The 18,684-nt window shown below is 50.3% G+C and overlaps 2 protein-coding genes and 1 long non-coding RNA gene across 4 annotated transcripts; 1 reads left to right on the top strand and 2 right to left on the bottom strand.

The window, feature by feature from the left end:
* Nucleotides 1–596: 596 nt before the first annotated feature.
* LOC142362961 (uncharacterized) lies at nucleotides 597–9,172 on the bottom strand. The gene is made up of 4 exons (XR_012765399.1): nucleotides 8,859–9,172; nucleotides 3,548–5,322; nucleotides 1,040–1,209; nucleotides 597–717 (listed from the first exon to the last, which is right to left on the bottom strand). It is a non-coding gene; the product is annotated as an uncharacterized LOC142362961 (long non-coding RNA).
* Nucleotides 9,040–10,402, top strand: COX6A1 (cytochrome c oxidase subunit 6A1). Its single transcript, XM_075434284.1, has 3 exons — nucleotides 9,040–9,182; nucleotides 9,440–9,579; nucleotides 10,144–10,402. Exons 1-3 carry the CDS (start codon nucleotides 9,080–9,082, stop codon nucleotides 10,228–10,230), a joined length of 330 nt encoding a protein of 109 aa, XP_075290399.1. The 5' UTR covers nucleotides 9,040–9,079; the 3' UTR covers nucleotides 10,231–10,402.
* An 892-nt stretch (nucleotides 10,403–11,294) lies between these two features.
* TRIAP1 (TP53 regulated inhibitor of apoptosis 1) lies at nucleotides 11,295–13,604 on the bottom strand. 2 transcript variants are annotated; one of them, XR_012765435.1, is made up of 3 exons: nucleotides 13,401–13,604; nucleotides 12,862–13,131; nucleotides 11,295–12,341 (listed from the first exon to the last, which is right to left on the bottom strand). XR_012765435.1 is itself a non-coding variant. In XM_075434825.1 (2 exons), the coding sequence occupies exons 1-2, from the start codon at nucleotides 13,545–13,547 to the stop codon at nucleotides 13,048–13,050; spliced, it is 231 nt and encodes a 76-aa protein (XP_075290940.1). In that variant the 5' UTR covers nucleotides 13,548–13,604; the 3' UTR covers nucleotides 11,295–13,047. The 2 variants fall into 2 exon arrangements, 1 of the variants encoding a protein (XP_075290940.1); XM_075434825.1 differs by having other exon boundaries at nucleotides 11,295–13,131.
* Nucleotides 13,605–18,684: the final 5,080 nt, after the last annotated feature.

The raw sequence follows: 18,684 nt of genomic DNA, 5'->3' as shown, positions 1-18,684 counted from the left end.
GATGTAGTTTAGGTACATGAACAAACACACACTTTGGTACAAAGTAAAACTGCTTTCTCTGTTAACATCTCCTGTAATCACACTGCAAACAGGGTGCAAAAACCTTTGCAGATATCTATGCAATTCCCACATTAAATCAGTACGTTGCTTGACAAATGCTTTCATTTACAGACCAGCTACCTGCTAGGAATTCACAACTAGGCTTGAGCCCTTTGTCTGCAAACTCTAAACTTTTCTTCTTCTGCTCCCTATCCCCCCTCCCATCAGTGTTCTGCAATTTGCCAGCCTCCTTTATGTCTCAGTTATGTCTTCACAATGTGAGGCAGGCAAACCCATGTGCCCACAAACAGAAAAGCTCCTCCAGCTCACAATAACTCAGCAGGCTTCTGTGATTTTCAGAGACTGCATTACTGTGTGCCCATGTCTGCTGTCAAATTACTGCCTGGACACAGGCTCCGTGGCTAACCTCAGCCTTACCCCAAACATGAAACTGTCCCCGAGCCCTCAGAAACACTCATCTTCACTTGCAGCTATTCTTACAAAGTGATGTAAACCTGGCTGCTGCTTCCAGGAAATAAAGACCACGCTTACCCCTCCGAAGACGTATTATGATTGTGTGTCCGCTTTCTGCAACCTACTGAGGGTGGCCGTGCTCCCTATCATGTATTTAAAACACATCAAAACAGATTTGAAGGGTGGTCAGTCCTCCTGAGGTTTCTGAAGGAAAATGGAGATAAAAGCCATAAAAACCAATCCTTCGCACATAGCAGAGGTTAAAAAATAAAATCTAAACCTAAGTTCCTTTTCCTCTTTGGTGCAAGTTCCAGCAGTCCCAGGACTGTTCTAACTTCTAGCTGCTTGGCACGGCTGTAACATCACAGCAGTGAGGAAAAACCCTGAGCACAGTTACTCCAGCCCTAGCTGCCTTCCCCTTAAACCCCCCTCCTACTCTATCTGGGGCTGTGAAAAGACAATAATAATAGGAAGCTGTTCCTACAAGGGAAACAGTTATTTCCACGTCCTGCCTTATTTTAAATACCTGCACATTGGAAAGATGACATGCACAGACCACGCACAAATCTGTAATTGAGGCAAGATTTTCTGGAGTCACAGATTATTGACTGTAATTGCTGTTGTCTGTTTCGACCTTCTCCTCGAGGTGTCTCCACCTCCCACTACATGCCACAGCAAAAGAAGTTCCCTGATGGTCTGCAAAGAAGCAAGAGTAAATGGCAAGACAGAACTGACATTGTTTATATAACACAAAATTAATTCTAAATCAACAACTCAGAGAAAGTAACATTGTTGCATAAAAAGTAGACAAAAAGAGATTTTATTGACAGAGGGTGTTACTAGCAGCAACATTTTGCATATATAAAGCACTCTCTATCCCAAATCCTCGAAATGTTTTAGAAACAGGAACACACTACTATTCTTTGGTGTTTTACAGAAAAAGTGAAGCATAAGGCATTCACAGGGCTTTGTCAGAGTACTGACAACTTACCATCAGAATGAAGAATAGAATCCAGGCTTTTTAATCCCTGTTACTCAGTTATGTGCATTATTTTAAAGGAGCCCCTGGATTTACTCATTTTAGTGTAGACTGGGTAAAAAGGAGCACTAAAGCAGAAAGAAACATGTGTTCTACATCTTAAAACAAGATTTTTCCTTGTGGAACGGCAATAAGGATACCCTGCAGCCTTAGGTTTTCTACGCAGCCATAAAGCCTTCATCCTCTTGACTGCGCTGGTAGCCAGGATAACCCCCAATCCATATTCTATGCCCAGTGCATGCTGCGGGAGGCAAAGATAACAAAGGCTGTGACAGAACTCCATCAGGGAAGTCCTTTTGGGCCCCATTTCCATCAGCTCATAAAAGGAACAGCCTGGACCCACATGCTGGGCTCTGCTAAGGCTGCTCCAGGCTGCGCCTCTTCATTTGCAAAAGAAATGACCCATTCATTTCTCGCTGACCTCTGCAGACACTTCAGACTGCTGACCTCATCTGCCGATGGCCCCCACTGCTGCTGCGAGCTTCCTCAAACAGGTGCTCCTGGACTAAAACCTCAGCCTTCCCAGGCAAGAGGAACTGAGGCAGCTTCCCGGATCCCGTGTCAGTGCTCCGGGGGGGCTGTTTGTGCACAGGTTGGGCACGGTCAGTCCTCAAAGCGTTTATTTCCTACCCAGAAAAGCAGAGGCCATATGAAAAGCAGGTGCAGATGAGACAATGTCATTTTAACTGAGTCAACTGAAGTAAAAAAGTACACTCGCTTGTGTGCATGCGCGTGCTGGGAAACACAGGTCTCTTCCCTGCAGCTCCTGAAGCCGTGCTTCGCAGCCGCACTTCGTATTAGTGCACGGCTGTCCGAGCGGGTCCTGCGGTCCCCGTAGAGAACCGTGCGGCTTGTGACCGGGCTGTTCCCGTCTCTGCAGCAGATTTCCAGGTTCAGGTTTTTGTCGACGGATGAAAGGCAACAATGCTACTTCAGCAGGGGAATCCACCTGCTTGCATTGCGTTCCGGGGAAAAGACACAGCTCTTCAGACACGCTCATCACCCCCACTTGCCTTGGCATCCGCAGCCTTGTTACCAAGAGTATCACAACCCATACTGCCTTTTGCTCTTAACAAGTCCATTCCAGAGAGATGATTACGCTGTTTCACAGCTAGGCACGGGGTAGTGAGTCTCTCGTCAAAGGTCACAAAGTTACTTGGTGGCTGAACTGGGAATTCAGTGCTGGATTTAAGGCCAAGTTCAGAGCCCAGCTCCCTGGACTAATCTCTAGACAGTAACAGGTTTCCACCTGGCAGAGAGCTGGGAGCTTTCAGGTATGTCTGGAAGAATACTGAGGTTCTCAGATAGAGTCACAGACATATGCAGCACAGATTAACATCATTTTTCAATAGAAGTGACATTAAAAAAAAGCAAACTAGGTCAGTTCTTCCACTGGTCTCCCACGAACACCCAATTATCAGAATGAACATAACCACCTTTAATAAGTAAGCGGGTTTGGAAGGTGAACTGTTTGTTCCAAGTGCCACATACACACCAGCTCTTGCTACTGGCAGATGAGGCCTGTGAATCAGAGCCCGAAGTCTGATGCAAGAGAAACTTGGGCGTCTCAAGCTGCTTTCCCCAGCAGAGAACAACCCTATTACTTTGAGAAAGTCCCCTGCCTGCTTTCTCTCTGAGTAATTAAGAGTGAAATCCTCCTCTCGGTGACCCCAATGCTCTCAGCCTAGGCTGATTTACACATGAAAGGAACCCTCTGAGGGGCTTTCTCCCTTTCACATTCACAACCAGGCAGGACCTATAAATAAAACCTTTCTGAAAACAGGAGCTTTCAAAAAGGTCTGTGTATGTGCGCAAATGTATACGAGAGAAAGGGAATGGATGTGTGCACTTGAGAATGCGTGTGTGTTTGCACGCATACGTGAAGAGCGGGCAAGAAGAATGTGCATTCATACGCCAGCCCGCATGCAAACAAGCGTCCTCGGAGCAGCATCTGCACGGATGCCCGAGTGTGCACAGGTAGTTGGGAGCACTTACAGGAGCAAGAGGGCATGTCCAGGTGGGTTTCCTGCTAGCACGGTTCCAGGGGACATCCACCCAGGTCAGCTGAGTCACTCTAGAGTTACACACAAGAAAAATGAGAGCAGGTTTAGAGCCAGTTGTGCACAGGAGAGTATGCTGGCGAGGCACTTTCCCTCCACAAAGCAGTGAAGTACTCGCAGAACAAAACACCGGTGTTTGACATTGCTTTGGGTATAACGTGGGAGGTGACAGAGAATCAGGTCTTGTGGCATGCGTTCCTATGGCTTTGACAGAAGGTGAGATTTTCAACAGGCTGCATCGTTTCAGCAGCCTGGGACAGAGAGAAGAGTGTTGCATTTTCCAGGGATGTCACTGTCCAAAAGTAATTTTTACAGTTTGTTGGAACACAAAATCCCTCAAAGTCTGAAAAATAAACAATGGGACTGATGCCATGAAAATGAAGGTCAGAAAATCAAAAACACTGTGGCTGCCTTTATGGTAGTTTACAAACACAAAAACACCTGGATATGAACTTGTACTCTCCCTCCCCCGCTGCCCTGCTCACCCATGCTTCCACGTAGTCAGGATATTTCCCCTTCCCTGAGGCCCAGAAATGACCCTACACAGCTTCTAGGAAACTGGCAGTCAGTGTGACCCTGTCCTAATGCAAAACAGGTGACACAGAGCTCGCTCCCAGCCACGCCAGGGCAGATGGCAGGCTTTCAGGAAGCAGGTACTGCTCTGTCAGTCTTTCCCCCCATACGAGGAGGCTTTTTAGGACCCGGCTACAACATGATGATTTGAGAACTGCAAAGGATTTTACTCCACTACTCCCGACTGGCCGAATCATTAGCTTGCTGAAACTGCTCCCATGCTCCATGCCAATGCCAGCAGCGGGGCTGTACGTGTGCTGGCACCACTGGAGCTGCACCACGGCCCGTTGGGAGACTCCAGGGTGCGAGGGGTGCTGCACCCTGCACCATTCTGACTCCGTCACTGCTAATCGCAGCTCTTAGATCGCTCCGCTACCCAATTCTTACACAAACAGTTCGAGGAAGCAAGCAGAGAAAGGGACAAAGCAGGAGACATAAGGAGTGCAAAGCCTCACAGAAGGGCACAAAGCACAAAACGCCTCTTCTGCCAGTTCAAAAAACTTCCCAGCTCCTTGCACTAGGCAGGAGTGCGTGAGCAGGGATGCAGAGCTCCCCTCCTACCGAGCTCGCAGCTAAAGCCCTCCCCCAGTTCCCAGGGTCTTCAAATGAAGATTTGCATAGTACTTCCAGATCGTTCCCGAGAGAAGGGACAATGGCGCTCTCAACGCCCTCTTGCCCCCGCCCCCCTTCACTTACAAAGCTGATAAAGCTCTGGTGAAAAGGGGAACAAAGGATTTACAGATGGCGAATATTGATTTCTGCAGTTCCAGGGCTACAGGGAGAAGATGAAGAACCCCCCAGAAAGTCTGTGAAGTTTGAGACACAGGCACTAGCTCTGCAGCACGAACTCCACGTTTGTTAAGCCAGAGTCTGATGGAGGAAACGTTGTGATTCGAGGTCCCTGGAAAATGCACAGAGAGGACGGTTGCAGCCTGAAGTCCCAGCGCGAAGGTTTGCTGCTCCCAGACCTCCCGAAGGCAGAGATGCTTCCAGCGAAAGCCGTTTGCCACCAGGCGGGCCAGCCCGGCATTGCTGCGGGAGCCCTTGGCCCGGCTGGTGGGACCAGGGGCTTCTGTCGCTCGTCAGGAATTCCTGCTGTTATCCATGTCCGCTTCGCTCCACCAGCCGCTGCAGCAGCTAGGAAAAATAAGAAAAAGAAAGGTGAAAGATGAGTGTTTGGAAAGCGCCCTTTGATTCCGACTTACAACAGAACCTCCCTATGGCAAAACTCACTGACTTTTAGGGCCGTTACCCGAAGGCTAAAGCATCCTGCCTCCACAAGCACTTCTGTGCTTAGTACGAACAAACCCAAGCTTTATTTTGTGCTACAAACATTCTTTTCCAGCTTAGCGAGTCAGCTCCACCTCTGCTGAATGCCAGCTTGCTGCAGTCGTTCAAGTTTTGCTGAACTGCAACAGCGATACGACCCAAAGCATTGAAATCAGGTGCCGCACACCACTGCTGCCGACCCAGCGGGAGACATCCACGGGGCAGCCAAGGCGGGCTGCAGGAGCTCTGGCCTGGCCTCACAGAATCACAGCATGGTCGGGGTTGGAAGGGACCTCTGTGGGTCATCTAGTCCAACCCCTCTGCCAAAGCAGGGTCACCTCCACCAGCCCCACCACCACACCAAAAGCACGACTGGCTACCAGCAAGGGTTTTTTTCTTTTCCTTTTTCAGAGCTAATTTTGTAGCATTTCTGTACTCAGAAGGTTCCCAGGATGCTGGATCTTTTGGGAAAATGTATGAGTTGAAACTTCCTCAACATGTTAGATTTAGGGCCGGATTTGTAAAGCGGTAAGCTGGTTTCTAAATCAAGCTATAGGCCCTCAAATAGGTCAGCTTCGGAAAAACTCACACGAAGCCCTCTCCGCAAGGCAGTCGCGCACACCAGTGAGTGCAAGAGGGGATTCCCGCGCCACAGGCCAGCAACCCAGACAGCGTTACCGAGCCAGCGGCAGAGCCATCTGCTCATTCACCAGTATTTTCCCCAAACCTTTGTAAAAACACATGCTGCCGGGGCGACTGCAGTCATCACAGTGACAACAACCACTACGTACTGCACAGTTAAACACATTCCATACAACTGTATCAAAACATTTTTCACGATGATTTTGAAAATATCTCGGTTTCTTCAAATACCCGTCTTCTCTCGATAAGTTTTTCACATGGAACCCTCTGTATCTTCCCACAGTCACTCCCAGTTCACACCACATTTAAAGAAGAGGTGAATCAGACCCATCAGACACACCTAATACAGACATTAATGGCAACTGTTGGGATGGTAAAGCCTGAGAAAGCCCCATTTTAAATCCACGTAACTGAGACGGTAATGAAACTGCCACCATGCTCAGGCTCAGGACAGACCCGAACCCCATTTTCAGTTGCTCTCCACAAGCCCCTCGGAGCTCCGTGGGTGGAAGAAGACCTCACAAGCAACTTCTACCGTGGGGCAGCTGTGCTAAGAGTTGCCACTACCACATACTGCTCTGTGTGAGCATTTTCAAGACAGTCAGAGGAGTAAAGGTGCCAGGGAGAACTAGGGAGAAGCACACCTTGGCTGCTCTCACCTCCTGCTGAATGCCTGCACGTTGTCTTTTGAGACTACTGCAGCAGCACAGCTCACAAATTCTTTTTATTTCAGAGAGTACCACTTCATGCTTCTTTGCTTATCCTAGACAGAAGCTTGCTTCTTGTTTTGCTGATCCTTTTTGTTTTCTCTCTTTTGTAAACATTTGTGTCTGTTGCTTACTTACCCTTCTTTTTGCTACAAACAAGAGTAGTTTTGTTTACATAGCTCTCCCTATAAAAGCAACACCGTAATTTGCATTAGGGTATGGAACTTAATCTTGGTTTCATCTCTTAAATATTACACAAAACAATTCTTCTGTCTTCTGTTCCCAAGAAAAATCATAGGCAAAGTCCTTTTAAAAAGTCAGATATTGCATGTCTCGTAAGTCCGAACCCAAAGGATGCAGGTGGAGAAAGGCAAAAGCTGACCCCAGCTGGGACAAGGACTTCAGGACATAACGCTCCCGACCTCATTCAGCAAAGCAGGTGTGTGCGCACACGGCAAGCTGCAGTGGTTTCAGGTCTGTGCTGTACGAAATGCATCACGTCAACGAAGACAGAACACTCCTGTAGGCACCCACAGTGCCACCAGGGAGTAACTTCTCCTTTCAGTATGGAAGCAGGACTGTTCTTAAAATGATTTACTGAATGAAAGGATATGAAGACAAAGCACCGTAACACCAAAGAGAATACCAAACAAACCAAAGTACTCATTAACAGTTTACACTGCAAAGATACAGTAAATGTAAACAACTGAGCAGTATTTTGATGTCCAGGTGTATTTTACAATGGCTTTCTAAGATCCTGGTGATCTTACCAGTCCTATACGCTATACAGTAAAGTCAGACACAAGCCCACTTCCAGGTGAAAAAGGGAAATCACGCTCCCCAGCAGCAAACACAGGTCCCTGCCATCTAACAACTGCGCTGTCACAGCAACCCAGCCATGCTATGTGCTTTGGTCTTGCCAACAGATAAGGGATCAGTTCCCTGGGACCAAGGTGAAATGTGAGCCTGCACCTCCCCCGGCCAGAGCAGAACTGTGCAAACACATAATCCCAAACCAGGACGGAGCCCTTGCACTTCCCTTCAGCTCCTCTTTGTCTATCACAGATGCCTGCTTCATACGACAGCCAAACCTCCTCCTTCCACAACCAACCATACCTCCTTAGGAGGAAAATAAACTCCTTCATCGCCACTTGCTCATGGACAAGACCTTGCCGCTGCCCCTGCCCGCAAGCCCCCTTTCTCTGCTTTCCCACTCAGGCCATTTCAGTCTCTACACCCACTACAGGAATCGGCTCATTTTACCACGGGCTTTGGAGTGTTTCAAAATGCATTTTCCGTCTACATGGTTTCTACCAAAGGTCAAACAGGCAACCAGCAGGCTCCAATAAAGAGTTACACTAAAACAAGATCCAGGTATTTGCAAATTAATTATGCTGATGATTTTTTTTTCCTGGAGATCTTGCGTTTATTCAAGTGATGTTATTATGTCAGCAGACTCACCCCACGAACCCACATAATTAAAAGCGCATTAGTGGTCACAAAATTGCATTTCATTAATGACAAACATCTTTTTACTGTCATGCTTGAAACAGTTTTTTCATCCCAGTGATGGGATTGGTCCCTAATGTGTAAAAGTCACATGAACAAATCCAACAGCCCTCCTCTGCTGTAGCGTAAAAGAAACTCGGACACAGCCATGCGACGCCTTCACTGCCAGGCCATTCTCCACAGGATACCAGGCCATCTCCAGGCGGCCTACACGAACACGCAGCCTCTGGAGCTCGCTCGTGGGCCCCCACGCTGGCGCCCATCCCTCCCCGCGATGCCACAGGCCGGTTCACTTCTTCCTGCTCTGGGGAGCTGCGTGGCCGCAGCTTGCACCCCGCTGTGCCCTTCAGCACCCGGCGGCAGCCACCACAGCCGCCCCGCTGCGGAGCCCCTTCCCCACGACCACGGCCCCCCCTCTCCCCTCCCGGCTGCCCCAGCTCTTGGCCAGCCCCGGGCGAGGAGCCCTTCGCTCCCCTCACGCCCAGGACGCCCCCACAGCCAGGCCCCGCCTTCCAGCACCAAAATGGCACCGCTTCCTGCCCCCACCTCAGCACCGCCTACGTCACCAGCGGCGCCCCCGCCCCGCCCCTCAGTGGCGGCGCATGCGCAGGCGGGCGGCCGCAGCCTGCGGCCGCTCAAGGTCAGGCGAGCGGCGGGCGAGTCGCGCGCATGCGCGGGCGCGGCGGGCGGGGGTGCGCGCAGCCGCCGTGTCCCCCGCCGGCTGCCGTCGGTTCCGGTTCCGGTGGGCGCCCGCGGAGGCTGAGGCGATGGCGGCGCTCGGAAGGGTCTCCCGGCTGCTGCTCGGCGCCGCCGCCCCGCGCTCCCTGCCCGGGCGGGGCATGGCGGCCGCGGCCCACGAGGGCGGCGGAGGTAGCGGGGCGGTCCGGGGCGCGGGCGGAGCCGGCGGGCGGTGCCCTTGACAGCGGCCGCCCTTTGCGGCGCGGAGCCGGGGCGCTCGGCGGGGCGAGGCCGGGCAGCCCCCCCCGGAGAGGGGAGCTCCCCGTTAGACACGGGGCGGGAGGCGGCGGGGGAGGTGGGGCGCGGCTGCCCGTTACTGCAGCGGCCGCGTTTCGCTGACGCCTCCGGCCATGGCGGCTGTCACTGAGTCCCGTCCCGCTCCCTTCCAGCCCGCCTGTGGAAGGTCCTGACCTTCGTGGTGGCTCTGCCCGGGGTCGGCGTCTGCATGCTGAACTGCTACCTGAAGGCGAAGCAGGAGCACGAGCGGCCCGAGTTCGTTCCGTACGCTCACCTCCGGATCAGGACCAAGGTACAGTCGCCTGTCCCTGTACGGGTTCTCTGTTCTCCCGCGCTTGCAGGGCTTCAGCTGCGGTGACTCGCGCCTCGTCTGCTATGCGAGGCGCTGCGTACGTAGCCATGACCTTAACCCACGGTTTTGCATCTGAGGCAGCAGCAGTTTCTCATGGCTCAGACGAAGAATGCGTCGTATTCACAAGCCTTCCGCCCCCACGTAATCCCGCTAACGTCTCGCTGGAAAACGACATTTCAGTCCTAGAGCTGCTGTGCTTACCCTAAACTAACGCAGATCTGAAAGCAGAGATCCCAAGTTCTCAGAACTGGGGTCCCACAGACTAGCACAGCTGATGTTTAAGCATGAGCAAAGACCTTGTTGTCCATAGAGACGGTGGCTTCCTGCTCAGGGAGTCTGTTTTCCAGCTCTTGCTGCCCGCAGTGTGGGAGCAGATGCCAGCTTGCTTCATTCATCGGCCCGTCAAGCCGGGCGATGTTTGGGTCCGTACTGCTGCCGATTTCCTGCGCTGTGTCGATCATTCAGTTAGCTGCCACTGGCTTACTTTCTTTCTTCTTTCAACAGCCTTTCCCCTGGGGTGACGGGAACAAAACTCTATTCCACAACCCCCATGTTAACGCTCTCCCAACGGGTTATGAAGATGAACACTGAGGTCGTGACCACAGCCACAATTTTGGCTCTTCCCATCTTGGACCAGAATGTTGTGTGGGAACCACTGTTTAGGGAACCATCGTGTAAGAAACTCCACATTCCTTCTACGATGAAGCCAAATGGCGTGGCCTCTTGTGTAGAGGTCCTTTAAATAAACAACTCTGAATGGGAATTTAGGATCTGGCTTTTTTGTTATTCTGAATCCTTAGAAGTTCTTTAGTTCAGCGTTTGCTTAAAATACTGAGGCTTCCCTCAGGATACAGTGCAGGAACAAAGGGGGGTGACTGCCGGAACGTTAATACCCGCTCCTCCATCTGACCATGCTAACAACAGGAACGCATTTCAGCATAGGACACTACTCCATTTCACGTTCTTCATGTCGGGATTAACTGATCACTGTGTAACCCCACAGCTCACAGCCCGACGAACAGGCATCAGGCCAATGCTGCAGATTAAAAATCAATATACACTGAAGCACATTCTCCATAATCGGCTATGGCAACATTTATTAGCAGTCATGAAGGCAATTTTCTCTTAGCCCCTTCTGGGAATGGCAGCAAAGATGTTTAATTAAGCTCTGTGTGCCTTCACAGTGTCAACCTGCAGCTCTCAATTTTTCTATTACAGCAGCAGGTGTGTTGCTTGCAGCACTGCTTTTCATGCAGCTGCAGTCTGGTTGTACAAAGTCTCTCATACAGGTGTTAGAAATGAAAATACAACTGTTGCTCCATTGCACATGTCTGCACAATGTGTACTGTGTCACTCAGAAGCTTCTTAACCTAGAAGAACTTATCTTCCATTGTTAACAGCCAATTCTAAAGCCCTGAGTCTGTTCCAGTATAATATTAATTTTGAAGTTTTTCTCTGAAAGTCAACCATTTTCCAATTCCTTCTGCAACTTCTATATTTTTTTGCACAGTATGAAAGAGGGAGCTATGTCTTTGCTGTCATTAATACTGTTTTTGTCCCAAAAGGAAGGCGGCAGCAGCTGACTGGGCATCTTGCTGCTGAAAGGAGTGATGGATGGTGAGCGAGAATCTCAAACTGGGCGCTGTGGGACACCCCAAGTTTCAGTGCCATTTATTTCACCCACTTACTAGTAAAATGAGTGCTAAGACAAGCTTTTCTGTGTTAAAAGCACAGAATGAGGCACTAATGGGCACAGTCATTTTAAAGCTGACAAAAATCACACTACATAGCTCACAATTTTTATTTGTACCCGAGTGACCCAGCGGTTTAAGTGTCAACAGCTTGTTTTTTAACTAAGTGCTACACTGGATCCCTGTACTGGCATTGCACCAGCTGTGCCGCGCACCCGAGCAGAGGAGCGTGGCTAACCCAGGCTGCGCTCCAGCAGATGTGTTCAGGCCATTGCCGAAGACACAGCCAGCAACGGCCCCAGTCCGCTGCAGCTCCTGATCTCCTGCACAACCCCCACACTGCTCTCGGTGTTTGGGGTCGCTACTCAGGGGCTGTGGTGCAGACAAGCCAAGCTATTACGTTTGAGAACTGCACCTGTTTTTAAAATTTTTTTTAAATAGTAAAACCTCTGGATGATCCTTCAGGTAGTGCTTAAAAGCAAAGAGAGCGAAGCTCTTTTTTCCTCGCTGTAATTCTGGGAGAATTAGAAAGTTGACTTCTCCTTCATCCACAGGCCATAATATTTTTTACTCTTTCACCTGTGTTGGTGTAATGAGAGGGAACAGCTTTTCCCCATCCCTGCAGGAGGATCAATGGAAATCTCCTCCCCTCCACACTGCTCACAGGGCCGCTGGACGGGATGGAGCCCCTTCCAAACACACTTTTTCTAGTTGCTGCAGGCATTTCTGCAGTTTACAAGCCAGCACAAATAACTTCCATTTGCTTTCCGAGGTGTAAAGCACACACAGTTCAGGAGCAGCTTCGTGAGCAGGGGAGATCCCCAGGTGGCAGCTGGAGCTTTTGACATTACCAGCTGTCGAGCTTCAACCCGATGTTTCCCTCATTCAACACACGCTTTAACTACCACAAGCAAAAGTCTAACAGTGATCGTCGCCAGCCTGGTGCATCGTGGTAGGGTGGAAAAGGACGGCTGGGGCTGTGCCGCAGTTTTACTGCAGGAATGCAGAATGCTAAAGGAGAGAGAATTCAAGTGTTTCAGTACCTCAGAAAAGGCTCTGCATTAAGAGTGTCCTCCTCAGCTTCTGTTGCAAGCCACCTCCATCCCTCTTAGAGGTCACAGCCAGATTCCACTGGACAGTTATCCACTTGAACAAAACATAACCTGGTTATATTTATTTAAGCTAAGTTACTGCAGGTCCAATAGAGTGCTTTTATACCATCTCTGTTGCTGATATAAACCAAGGCTTTAGCCCCTCAGCATTCAGGATCGTGTAAAACAAACTTCTTCCACCAAAATTCAGCAGCATAGAGAGGAGACAAAGTAAATCAACCTCCTTCGTATTCTTTTTAAACACTTTCAAGTGTTATATAAATAAGAGAAATGGGTCACAAAGCAACTCTTATCAGCCTGCTCTAATAAGCATTCTGCCATTATAGAGTACATTCAACAGGAAGTTAGCTCAAATGGCTTTTCATGCTGTTAGATGCTGAACCACCACCAAAATTCACTGAAAAGGAGGTAGTAGTTACCCCATGATCCAGTCTTTTTTTTTTTTTCCTTTTCTGGGGGCTGTTTGTTTTTACAAGCAGAGATGACTCGTCGCTTCCTAGACAGCGGCTTAACAGAGGCCTTATCCAGCTGGCGTGCAGCTGCCTGCCCGGCGATGCTGCCCAGGCCAAAGGCTCATATTGGTGGCTCCATCCATACAGCCGTGGTCAGGAGGAGTTTTCAGTTTTCCCTTTGCTTGGGCCCATGAACTCCAGGCCTTCAATGGGTATGTCCTTCTCCTTGATCGCTTTCTGGAAAGAAGAAAACCAAAACCAGCAAGTTAAACCTGACGCATCTTTCCCGCACTAAGTGACGCGATCTCTGGCACAGGACACAGTCTGGATGGAGCATCCACGCTGCGAACTGGCGCCGCCCGGGTCCCGCCACACGAACGCGCTCCGGCCCCTGAACCGGCGGGCCCAGCGGGTCCCACGGGGCAGAAAACCATGACAGACGCGCAGAGCGGCGGGGAGGGCCGCGGCCGGCCGGCCCCTCGGGGCGGCCGGGGGGCCCCGCGCACCTGGACGCAGAGCTGGTACCGCCGGAAGAGCTTCCCGCAGGGGTCCCCGGCGCTCTCGCCCTTGAGGAACTTCTCGGCGAACCAGCGGTTGAAGCACTGGTCGTACTCGCGCTTCAGCTCGGTGCAGGCCTCGCCGACGCTGTTCATGGCGGAGGCCCCCGACCCCGGAGGCGGCGCCGCTCTGACGCGCTTCCGGCGCGGCGAGGTGACGTCACGCAGGCACGGCCCGATGCGGGCGCTGCGGCTCGGCCGGTGGCTGCGGGCGGGGCCGCCGGTGCCCCCCTCCCGCGCCGCGGCCCCCCCACAGGTAGGGACCCCGGAGAACGGCCCCGCTCCGCCCTGCCGGGGCGAGCGGCGGGCCCAGCGGGCCGCGGGGCAGGCCGCGCCGCGGCGGGTGACGGCGGAGGTGCTGGCTCGCCTGGAGCAGCTGGCCCTGGTGGATTTCCGCGACGCGGAGGGCGTGGAGCGGCTGCGGGAGGCGGTCCGGTTTGCCGACCGGCTGCGGGAGGTGGACACCGACGGGGTGGAGCCGATGGACTCGGTGCTGGAGGACAGGTGAGGGGGCACAGAGCGGTGGAATCAGAGCCACGGGGGCTGGAACAGACCTCTGAGACAATCGCGTCCAACCAGCCGCCCAGCCCCACCACGCCTGCTGAACCACGTCCCCAGGTGCCACATCTGCACGCTTTTTGAGCCCCTCCAGGGATGGGGACTCAGCCACCTCCCTGGGCAGCCTGGTCCAATGTCTGACCACTCTCTCTGTAAAGACATTTTTCCTGATATCCAATCTAAACCTCCCCTGATGCAACCTGAGGCCGTTGCCTCTCCTCCTATCGCTAGTTCGTTGGGAAATGAGACCAACCCCCACCTCTACACCCTCCTTTCAGGCAGTTGTAGAGAGCAATAAGGTCCCCCCTCAGCCTCCTCTTCTCCAGGCTAAACAGCCCCAGCTCTCAGCCTCATCAGACTTGTTCTCCAGACCCCTCCCCTGCCTCGTTCCCCTTCTCTGGACACGCTCCAGCCCCTCCATGTCCTTCTTGTCGTGAGGGGCCCAAAGCTGAACACAGCACTCGAGGTGCGGCCTCACCAGTGCTGAGCACAGGGACACGATCAATCGCCTCCCTGCTCCTGCTGGCCACACCATTCCTGATAGGAGCCAGCAGCCCCTGGCTGCCTCTGGCTCTGACCTGTAACTGGTCCTGTACCAGACTCTGCTTTTGCAGCTGTTTTTTGCCCCTGGGAATCAGCTTGGTTGTGCGTTTGGCCCCTTTGCTTGCAGAAAAGCCGTACTGAGGTTTTGTGCGGAAGGAAGATGTTGTTGGCACCTGTGACCACTATGTGTGAGCATAGCGCAGGTGGACTCCAGCTCCTTTGTGTATCCTGCTTGTCATGAGTGATCTGCACACGCTGCTCCCCACGTAGCATCAGGGGTGTTTGCAGATGCTTCAAAATGTCCCAGTACTTGTCTTGCCACTTCCGTAAGACCAAAATCGGGTTTAGAGATAAGCCACACTTCCTACTTCGTGTTCATAGAATCGCTTACAGACAGGCTTTGTTCTGCAGGTGTCTGTATCTCAGAGACGATGATGTTACCGAAGGCAACTGCGCGAACGAGCTGCTGAAAAACGCCAGAGAGAAAGTAGAGGAATATTTTGTAGCCCCACCAGGTACTGTCTTGCTTATAAAAACCTTGTCATTTTGCTTGAATTAACCTTGAGGAATGTAACCTGCCGTAGCTGCGTTTACTTTCAGAAATACTAGCTGGTAATACGGACGTACTAAAATAAATAACTGTAGCCATCTTAAAAACCAGACAGCAGTCCGCTGGTCCAAAAGCTGTACCGGAGCTAACCTTACACCGAAGATGCTGCACGTGTGGAGCAGTTGTTTACAGGAAGTCAGACAGGACTTGCTCATGTTCCTTACTTGCTCGGGAAATTTAAGCTACCTGTAGGTACTTAGAATAACCTGGAGAAACTAAGCTGTACTACCCAGAAGGGTCTCACACGACTTTCTTTTTGTTTTCTATCAGGTAACATCCCTTTACCCCAGCTAGGAGAACAAGAGACTTTTCTGCAGGGCTCTTAGCGGAAGGCTGGAACCCAAACACAATTTCAGCATTTTATTTGGGAAAACGAAGGTTTGTGCAGTCGCAGCTGAAATACCCTGGCACGCATTTTGATCAGAAGCAGAGCACTTGCAAGACCATTTACAGAAGGAAAGTGTGAAAAGTTCAGTAGCGCTACTGAAATATTCAGTGTTTATGGAGCTGGAAGGCAGCATGACAGATGACCTTAGTGCTTTAATTTAGCAAAGTGAATTTGATGTTATTCTTCAAGATACTGAATGGCTTAAAGGCTGTAAAGAGAAAGATATGATTAAAAACCCCCAAACACTGTATTTTTCCTCAGCAAGTTTGTCAGGAAAACAGGAGAGGTTGGAAGGCTGCATTTGCCTGTTTCTCACCTCTAGCTCGACTCTGGCTCTGCCCCAGTCAGAAGTAACAAAGTCTGGTGTGGAGGAGGAGTCCGTGACATTGCCGAGTATCTCTGTCACGCGCAGACAGAACTCAGATTTTCATTGCGGAAGAAACGGCACTTTGAGAAGATGATTCACTCAAATATTCTGCTTCTACCGAATGTTTCCATTTTATCTCTGTGCTCCGTGTCTGTATGGGTTACCTTCTGTTTCCAACTTTGTGTTTTTATTCTTGCAAATTAAATACCAGGTGTTGTACATAATTTGAGACAGTACTTTTGAAGCACAGAAATAGCAGCTCTAAAATAAAAAATCTTTGCCATAAGTATTTTTGTCCACCAGATGTATATCTGTAGTGACACCAGCAATATTTTCTGGATTAAATAATTTTTCCATTTCAAACAAAGCGTTGTAGTTGTTTGTGTTATTTAAAACATCTTGTGTGGCTAAGCTTGTTGTAAATAAGTGTAATTACTTGTGAGCTTGGCATTTTTGTTCTGTTGACACAGTGGACTAGATACACGCTGTCACCTTCATTTTTTATTGGAACAGATTTTAGAGATGCAGGTACCCTGGTACCCTTTGGTGCTGCAGGCAGACGTTGCTAGCACGAGGCTAGCAACAGCTTTACTAGAAGAAGCAGTAACTTTTCCTCCTGGATGGTGCCTTGTCCATGTATAGATTTAAGAATCCAGAATTATTTATTCCAGTTTTCATGATCTTTTCTAGTGCATAAAGTTACATCCTGAGCCACAGTGGAATTTTGGTCAGAAGCGCAAGGAAAGACCCCTGAAGTTACTGTAATAGGATACGACTAATCACCGGTTCTGAGTCTGCTCTCACGGCTCTCGAGAGCCGGGCAGGAGGAGGCAAATAGGCTCCTCCATGACTGTGCAGGCACGTGCTTCCTCTGAGGGCGGAAACTCGCCGGGTGACATCGGAACTGGATGCCATCCAGCTTACACAGTGCGTGTTCCCTATCTTTTTGCAGAGAAAAGCCATTACTCCCATCTTTCTGTACGTCTGCATGATGAACACCACCAGCTTGGTGCTTGTGCCCCTTCAGGTCCCACCAGCTGTCTGATAAGGGAAGTCCTAAGTGTGGCCATAATAACTATTTCTCCTACCAACTGCATCTTCCACATCCCTGCAAACAACAGGCAGTACAAATTAAAGATTAATGATACACGTGTTGTTTCTTAACATCTCAAAGTCCACCAAGCATATTAGAACTATCATAATTTGAAAAACACTGAAAAAATGTTAAGAGTTTGAATAGTACTGGCACTAGGTTCAGCCATTAGTGACTTGCTCTTAGTACCACGTGTACAAACTGCTTCGACAAGCTCCCTCTCGGGCCATTCATTACGTGCCCTGCGTTTAATGCAAAGCCTAGGCTGAGCGAGAGGACTACAGCTGTCTGCTGGCAGAAGAAATCACAGCCACTGGGTAGGATCCACTTTCACTCACTGCTCTCCAAGGTTGTATGTTTGGTAAGCTTTGGACCAGTTCTTTTCTGGAACTGATTTTTTTTTCAGATTGCTCTGGCAGGAAGCGAGAGCAAACACTCGTCCCACTTGTGCAGTTACTTCATTTTTTATTTAAGCTTCCCTAATATAGATACATACATATATACACATATGCATAAACCACATAATTAGTACAATACTTTAATTCTTTCAAGGCCGTTGAATTAATCTAATCCCACTAATCCAATTCTCTGCAAAGCTGTAACACTCTGTTAGTGCTGTAGTCCAGCTTTTCAAGTTTCAGGCCCTGCAAATGCTGAAGTTTTACAAATATACAGGCTCAGCCTAAAAGTCATTTGCGATGCATACATAAATCACAACAAGGAAAGACCTCAAGTCACACCACACAACAAGCATGTTAGTGGAGAATTCCCAGTCTGAGAAATCTTCACCTGTTCTATCCGTTTTGACCTCCTCCTTTGACCATCAGAGAGAATGGGGACAGTGTTATTTACACAGAAAAAAGAAGAGGAATTTGAGAGTGAACTGCGTGGCTGCAGGAGCTTCCAACCCAGCACACCATCACGTAACTATTTAAAAGCAACAACCAAACCAACCACGTGGATAAGGATGAGCCCACATTCCCAATGCAGAACGGCCAAGCTGAAAACTGCCGGCTCATGGCTGCTCCCTTACCCACACACTCTGGTGAGAGAACAGACCGAGTGATGTTCGTTCTCCATAGCCCAAACTGCACTTTAAGTGGAAAACACACATTTCCTTAATGAAGGGGTTTGTTGCAACTCCACCGCTAATAAGGGAATCCCAGCCCTGACTCGGGCACCTGCAGCTGCCGACACAGACACCCCAGCAAAGGCCAGATGAGCTGCCTGTGGGGCAGAACAGGCTGGTGCCTCAGCCTGCCCTCAGCGCGTCCGATGGGGTGGGTGCTGCACCCCAGGGATGCTGCAAAGCTCCCCTGGGGCCCGGCTGCACCCCGAGGTGGGGACGAGACGCCCTGCGTGGTGCCGGCTCACCTGCTTTCGCCGCAGGGCCTCGACGTGCAAGCGGGTCCAATCTGGGTCAGATCTTTGCAGTGTTCTGCCACAATGCAGTTTACAAAGCCAGGCAAGTGAATAGATACGTTTAAGGACTTGTCTAACACAATTGCTACCTGTAAATTCCTTGTAACTGCAGTGTGGAAAATATCATTTGTATTTGTGAAATACCTCATCTTTTCTCAGTGGTTAATAGACACAGCAGAAAGGGGAAAAAAAAAAAAAAGAAATCTTCTTTGGTTAACAAAAACACAAAAGGAAGCCAGATTCCAAGGTGCT

This window comes from Opisthocomus hoazin, chromosome 13 (genome assembly GCF_030867145.1).
Source record: "Opisthocomus hoazin isolate bOpiHoa1 chromosome 13, bOpiHoa1.hap1, whole genome shotgun sequence".
Classification (NCBI taxonomy): domain Eukaryota; kingdom Metazoa; phylum Chordata; class Aves; order Opisthocomiformes; family Opisthocomidae; genus Opisthocomus; species Opisthocomus hoazin.
Note: the sequence above shows the minus strand (reverse complement) of the source record. Positions and strands in the feature narration are given on the sequence as shown.

Bases quoted from the DNA above. Each gene is read 5' to 3' on its own strand.
- COX6A1 (XM_075434284.1), top strand. From the start codon at position 9,080: ATGGCGGCGCTCGGAAGGGTCTCCCGGCTGCTGCTCGGCGCCGCCGCC. The intron at 9,183-9,439 runs GTAGCGGGGCGG...GCTCCCTTCCAG, and splicing joins GGCCCACGAGGGCGGCGGAG to CCCGCCTGTGGAAGGTCCTG. The intron at 9,580-10,143 runs GTACAGTCGCCT...TTCTTTCAACAG, and splicing joins ACCTCCGGATCAGGACCAAG to CCTTTCCCCTGGGGTGACGG.
- TRIAP1 (XM_075434825.1), bottom strand. From the start codon at position 13,547: ATGAACAGCGTCGGCGAGGCCTGCACCGAGCTGAAGCGCGAGTACGAC. The intron at 13,132-13,400 runs GTGCGCGGGGCC...TCTTCTTTCCAG, and splicing joins GGTACCAGCTCTGCGTCCAG to AAAGCGATCAAGGAGAAGGA.